General features: G+C 34.3%; 1 protein-coding gene and 1 long non-coding RNA gene across 2 annotated transcripts; one reads left to right on the top strand and one right to left on the bottom strand.

The window, feature by feature from the left end:
* Positions 1–1,760, top strand: LOC143590952 (uncharacterized). The gene is made up of 3 exons (XR_013145584.1): positions 1–144; positions 676–751; positions 1,734–1,760. It is a non-coding gene; the product is annotated as an uncharacterized LOC143590952 (long non-coding RNA).
* A 2,878-nt stretch (positions 1,761–4,638) lies between these two features.
* On the bottom strand, positions 4,639–6,994 carry LOC143592728 (putative glycerol-3-phosphate transporter 1). Its single transcript, XM_077072578.1, has 3 exons — positions 6,804–6,994; positions 5,601–6,397; positions 4,639–5,408 (listed from the first exon to the last, which is right to left on the bottom strand). The coding sequence occupies exons 1-3, from the start codon at positions 6,909–6,911 to the stop codon at positions 4,838–4,840; spliced, it is 1,476 nt and encodes a 491-aa protein (XP_076928693.1). The 5' UTR covers positions 6,912–6,994; the 3' UTR covers positions 4,639–4,837.
* Between the last annotated feature and the right edge of the window lie 301 nt (positions 6,995–7,295).

The raw sequence follows: 7,295 nt of genomic DNA, 5'->3' as shown, positions 1-7,295 counted from the left end.
AAAATCTCTTGAAAAACTCTAATGCAGGTTTTAAGAGGAGTTTCTTCGTGAAACCCTTTTCTCTAAATTTTCTGCCGTCAAATTAACTCCACCTCGTCATCGGCTCCTTCAATCCAGTATCTGATTTGATCGGAGAACTAAGGGGTATCTGGTTTGATCTGATTACAAGCTTTTTATTCATTTATTTATTGTTTATTAAGTTCTTGATGTTTTTTTCTAACTATTTTATATTCAACTATTTCTGAAGGTTTATCTAATTTAACTGGTTTTCTTTGATTTGATTCTTTTGAAAGCATACTGAAGTTGCCTGTTAACAGTTTGATGTGTATGGATATGTGATATTATTTCTGCATATTGTAACCTGTGACTTCAGAAGAAGCTTTTGAAACATAAACAAAAGTGTAAATTTAGAAGAAGCATTAAAACATAGCTTAGGATTTCCTGGTTTTGTTTTATTTTTCGTGTAAAAAGAGTTTTAATTTTTAAATAAAGTAGGATGCACCACATATGCAATGAGTGTGGTTGATGCCAATTTGTTGAATAATGTGGTTGATGCACCACATAAACAAAATTGAATAATGTTTATGCCAATTTGTTGTTTTGTGGTTGATGGATGTCAGATTAATAAATGTTGGAGCTGCTAGGATGAAAGCTTTTGTTTGCTTATATTTTTAGGGCAATAACATGATGGGTGCTGAGAATTTGAAGTTTGAACATGGTTATGGTTCAAATTTGATGGGAATCGATAGAGGTAAACTTCGTATTACCTCTTGAATTAATTGTTATGTGATTTTGATCGTGTTATGCTTCTTAACAAGGAGTACTTTTTTTATGAACATGGGTTTTTACTACTAATAAACATTGCATGTGCAAATTTGTTATGTGTTTTGTGTGTAATTTGTTAAAATATGTTATTTATGTAAGGCCATAGGAGCATCCAGTTTAGACATAACCAACTGGTTGTTTGTGATTTCTAAATTGAAGAATTTTAAGCTCTAATTAATTATATGGACTTCACATGACACCAAAATTGCTCATGTATTTCAGCTAAAATTATACATACTTTTTATTTTAAACCAACTTTTATTTAGTTATCAAGAAATTCCGTCAAATACAAATTTTAGTTTTTGTAATTACTTTTTTAAAACATTAACTTTATAAATGGGTTTTGTTTATTGATCCGATCTGGTTAGTTGACTGATGATATGTTTGAACCCTTAAAGTCCTTAATTGTAGGGTTGTTCATTGGTTATTTGATTTATTCTGTTTTTGACTTTTGTTGGCCCAAAACTGAAAAGAATTTGATCGGTTAAACATGTCCGGTTATCTGATTAAACCGGATATTCAGTTTGCTTTTTCGAATAAGCAAGATTTGTGGAACCGAAAACCGAATTCACGTTTAACTAAAATTTGACTTTCTAGATCAAATTGAAGTTTCACAAGTTATCTATGTACACATATAATGAAATTTCATAGTCCCAAAACTTAATTTTGAAATTATACGCAGATTTAAGAATAAAATGATTTCAGTCGGTTTAAATGTAAACTCAGGTAGTTATAGATCTGCCCGAGTGGAGTACGGGTCTGCTTGCTATCTTTTTTTTCTTTACTGTTTGTTATAATGATAAAACGTCTATGAGGTCGGTAGATATAAGAGGCTAGATGTTGATAGTATCTCCCTACATAATAAAGCAAAGCACTTTGTTATTGTGAACTATTTGTTTTGATTGTAGGCTAAAAGAATGGACGTTGTGCGGGAGTAAACCTTCAGTGGTTATTGTTACACATACTTTTGTCGAGCAGGTAATTTCAAGCACCCAATTGGGTTTATCTGAATCTTTTTTTTTTTGCTAGAATTGTACTCTTTTTTTTAGGATCACATTTGACAACATCTGACTATTTTCATCAAGTTTTTGACTTCTGTGATTAGTGCATGTGCTTTTATACTGCTTTCTGCTTTGACACAAATAATACATAAACTTAATGTCAAAGTTTTAAGACACATGAAGCTACTTTTTATTTGTACACAGGGACGGAACCACGGGAGGGTCAAGGGGGTCCGTTGACCCTCCGGTGGCCAAGATTTGGTTAACCTATATATTCAACGTAGACACACTTTTATAATTAAACCCTTCGAAATGCATCACGATTTGTAGTTAGTGTGAAGAAAAAGGAGTAAAAATACCATTTACAGAAAAGCTCCGGTGGCCGGCATGTGGCTTTGGGAGCTCGAGATGATAAAGAAGAATGGCTTTTCTTTAATAAATAAATATAAACTAACATATAATATATGTCACCACGTGACTCTGTTAATCTATCCCTACCTATTTTGATAACTCCAATTCTTTTTCCTTTATTTATTTTTTCTTCTTAATTTTGATAGATATTTCATTTTTATTCTTTAGTTATTTGTTAACAAATGATAAGAAGATTAGTTTCTTCTTCAATGTGAGTTTACATTTGTTTGTTTTAGAATTTCCACTTTATACATTTCTATCATAATTTTACTGTTTTAAAATATAACTAGATAATACATTTTCATATGACGTAGAGATATCCGTTTTAGGTAAACAACTAGATAAAAAAAACTCAAACCAAACACAAGGGGTAGTTAGATCGGTTTAATTACAACAGTAGCAATAACAAAAATAATTCGAAAATAAGTTGAAATATTAACACTAACTAATGTAGAAAAAGTTTATTACGACCCCCCAGTTAAAATGTTCTGGTTCCGTCACTGTTTGTACATGTCTCTAATACCCTTATAAAGTTAAATTGGAACACATAAGTTAACAACTAAAAGGAATATTTTAAAAACCTTTTAAAAAAACATGATTAACTTTTATTAAATGGTCTTAAAAGATAACGTGTTTTCACTGCTTATATACATATGAGGTAAAATAACATATATCACTTAATGTTTTAAAAGTATTGGTTATTACTTGTTATGAATACATGATTAAATAGTTTAATATCATATTTGCTATGAATACATGATTAAATTGTTTAGTTTTACATGGAATAAACCGATTTTGAAACAAGAGGATTCATTTACTGATATGTTTAGTGATTAGAGTGAGAGTGAGAAGATTGAAGATGTCAACATGGCATAGATGCTTCTCGGACAAAGGTTTGTTAGATCCACACACGCAAATTCAGGTGAATGATCCCGTCCACATCAAATATACACCAGAGCTACCAATACTTGAGAGTGGTAAACTGTTGACTTTGGTATGTTAATTTGCTTTCATTTGGTTATTAATATGTTGCTTCTTTGCTTTCCAGATTGAATATTTTTATTTAATTTTAAATTCGTAGTTAATTTCTTTGTACTCCTATGGTTGCATTGGATTGTAAATTTATAATTTGCTTCATATTTGTGGATGTACTAATTAAACATCATGAAATTGTCACCCATGGTTTACACGAATCCTTCGTCTGAGATTGCTAATAAGATTGATGCTTATGACGGAATGCTATTGACTTTGGTTAATCCTCAAGCACAATAAAAACATAGATGAAACTTCATGGGGAACGATCCAAGTTGATATTGGGATATAATTTGCCAAAATGGGACAAATTCATGGAAGCAAACGCATCAGAGAATGGTGATGAATGCACATTTGAGTACGACTGCAATAAAGGTACTTTGTCGGATTTGAAAGTTGATCATTGAAAGGAATCGTGAGCATTGTCGTTCAAAAGATGTGGATATGAAATGTTTGTTTTGGTAAGTGTGGAAACAAGTTTGAATGATTTGTTTTGATGTATAGATGTTTTTTCTTACACGTTTCATTTTGGTGTTTTGAATGTTGATAGTTTGGTTTTCAAAACTTATTTGTTCATCGATTCGTCATTTTAGTTTTCCATTACAAATGAATTTTTTTTTATCTAGCTCTTATAATTTTTGTATTTGCTTTTGTTGATGTATTTTGTGCCATTTTGACCTTGGAGTCAAACAAACCAACTACAAACTCAAATAAACTATTGGATTTAGAGTAACAAAAGTAACTATGTAATGATACAAAAATATCATTTAAGAACATTGAAAAAAATTTTTATGGGGAAAATTGAGTTGAGTAACGTAATTTCTCATATCTTTGTTTTTATAAGAAAAATCATTAACTATGATTTATGTTTTATACTTCTTTTTTAAAATTGGTTTTCCAGCCCGTGTATCACACGGGCATATAGCCTAGTTAACAAATATTATAAAACCACATATTAATTTTTCCCTTTTCAGGTTTTGTGATAAAATGGATTATTTATATTAAATAGCATTTTTATAATTATTTATAACATATAACTTAATTGTAAAATTGCAAAAAAGAAAGAAGATATAAACGGGCCAATCGAATATATCACATAGTCATATCACCGGTCTATGTTTAAACCTGAACTTTTTGAAATTTAGACAGTCAAATACTATTTTGTTTGTGCTTATGTTTTGATCAAGATTTAGTCACATGCAAGGAAAAATCTACATAGATGTGACACTGTTTATGTTTTGTGTGTTATACTTGTATCTGAGAGAGTGACCAATCTAGCGAATATCTACAAAAAGCTACACTAAAATTCGTTAATATATAGAACTGAAATATGGAGGTAGTAAAAAGAATCAAGTAATTTGAACCATGATTTTATTATTACATGTACATTTGTACAAACATTAATATACATATCATCTCCCACAACTTAAAACCTGGGAGAAAACAATTGAATTTGAATGTTACATGGCCCGTTAATCTTTGCTCCTCATTAGAAGCAAAGACCAAAAATTGACAAATATCAAATAATTTCATTCACACATCACACAATGTTACAAAAAGAATTTGAATCAGACTTCTTCAACCACATCAAACGGAGGAGCGCCACCGCTCGATCCGCCTTGTGAATCTTGACATTTTGCCGTCACCTCCGACACCACAAGTTTAGTCAAGAACAACCCCGCCACAAAAGCAGACAACATAAGCATAGTGAAAACCGCACTCCAACTCTCGGTTGAAATATAACCTGTTAGCACCGGTCCAATAGCCGCACCGATTGACCCTGTCCCGTCAATGATTGCAATCACGGTGGCAAGTGCCTTTGAGTTCCCTTTTAAAGACCGGTGGGTCCCTAGATCAGCCGAAACTGCGGTTGTTATGAGAGCATACGGCCCGTTAACAAACATCCCAATGATTAACATGAGAATTATGTTTACGGACATGGATATATGCCCGTAGCTTCTATATAGGTATAGTGCTGGGATTGCAAAATATGTGAAGCTTGCAGCTGTAATAGCGCGGGCATCTAGCCGGTCAGATATGTGACCGGCTAGAATTCCTCCCACCACACCCCCTACATCAAACAATGTAGATAAGTTCCCGGCCGTAGTGTTTGATAAGTATTCGCCATTTATAGCTGTAAAAGAAAGAACACAATTAGTTCCATATAAAACTTATAAACTACCATCAGTGATGAAACTAGAAAATTTTAGTCGGGGTCATACAATATTTTCTCCTTTTAACTCTAGTTAAAATGTGAGTTTTAAAAGAAAAACTTAGCGGGCCCCACCCTGGTTTTGCCCCTGGCTAGTGGCCACGAGTAACACGTACCTGTGACTTATGTAAAACGGAAGCCAATAAAGAAACGTATAGGCAACCAACTTAGCAAAAAAGAGGCAAAACGCAAACGGAGCAACCCCGGGTATTTTCCAAGCTTCGAAAACCCGATAGCCGAATAAAGGCTCGGTAACACCCTTTTTCGCTTGTCCTGATTCATCTTCATCTCTCTTCACCCCCACTGACTCAGGATCAACCGGTAAAAACATAAAAACAATAACCCCTACAAAGGCAATCATCAAACCCGGGACCACCATAGACCACCCCCACCCATATTTCAAAAAATACGAACCGATCAATGAGCCCGTTATGTTACCAATCGATGTGTGCGCGTTCCAAACACCCATAATAAGCCCTCTTTTACTCTTCCCGAACCAATTCCCAACAACCGCCACCACTGAAGGCCACCCGGTCGATTGAAACAACCCGGCTAGCATTTGCACCATCAAATAATAATAAAACACGTGAATGTTCGCCCAATATCCGACTCCGAACAACGAAGTAAATAACCCAGTCCCCACCATCCCGATCGTTAAAAAGATTCTTAAATTCATTCGATCCCCAATATGCCCCGAAAAGAACATCCCGACCGCGTACACAAACAAAAAAGCCAAATCAAGATCTCCTAGCAAACCCGTCCCATTCGACCCGTCAAACGGGGCCCAACCCGTTCCCAAAACCCAAGAAAGCAAAACCGAGCCTGATTGCTCGGTTTCGTCTGGTGTTTGGGGGTCGAGGGCGGTTTGGACGATGCTAGTGGTTTTACGAGCAGCATGGTAGCTAGTGTAATGGGCCTGCTTGCGGTGCGCGCATATAATGTATATATGTGTGAACCCTCGGGTGGGCAAAAGTAAAAGTGCACTAATTTTGACGTTATTTTACTAATCTCGTGAAAATAACGTTAAAAGTGGCGGAAGGTTAATCAGGCATCATGTGGTGGCGTTGATAGCCGAAAGACAAGGGCACATGCACCAATCAGCCGGTGTCCCTGATGATTGAGTGCTATGTGCCTTATGTCCAAGGCTTGATGCAAAACTACTATCGAGCCGGGGGTCTCACCGGAAGCAGCCTCTCTATCCCTATGGGATAGAGGTAAGACTGTCTACATCTTACCCTCCTCAGACCCTACCATAGCATTGCTATTGGTGGGATATACTGAGTACGATGATGATGATGATGATGATGGTAGCTAGTGTAAGCTAGAAACGTGACAATTAGAACAATGGCTTGATGGGATTTAAATGATATGTGTGATTTTGTGGTGTGCTCTATTAACTTGATTCTTAGTGGCTTTGTAATGGAAACCATTGATGAATTAAGCTTCAACTTAATATTTCTTTTTCCTGCACATTGAAACTTATTAATTCAAGAACAAATTAATAATTATGAAAGTGATACTTATACTGAATGGTACCTGTTGTACGTATATAAGTTCGGAATATACGATGAAAATTGTTTGTTTCTTACTCTATATATATCTATGATATATGTATCTATAATCTATGCATGCATTTGTGATGAATCTAATCCTTTTGAGGTTTGATCTTCTTCTTTGAGTTGATTGGCTTATGGTTTACTCTAAATGGAGAACATGTATGTAATATTTTTATAGTGGAAGGATTTATTATTATTACTATAATGTCCTTGCATTTTATTTGTATTTGCTGCTTTATTTAAATAGCCTGTTTCTAT

This window comes from Bidens hawaiensis, unplaced genomic scaffold, assembly GCF_021521415.1.
Source record: "Bidens hawaiensis isolate Kalapana, Puna unplaced genomic scaffold, B.hawaiensis_p1.1 tig00001685_1, whole genome shotgun sequence".
Lineage (NCBI taxonomy): Eukaryota > Viridiplantae > Streptophyta > Magnoliopsida > Asterales > Asteraceae > Bidens > Bidens hawaiensis.
Note: the sequence above shows the minus strand (reverse complement) of the source record. Positions and strands in the feature narration are given on the sequence as shown.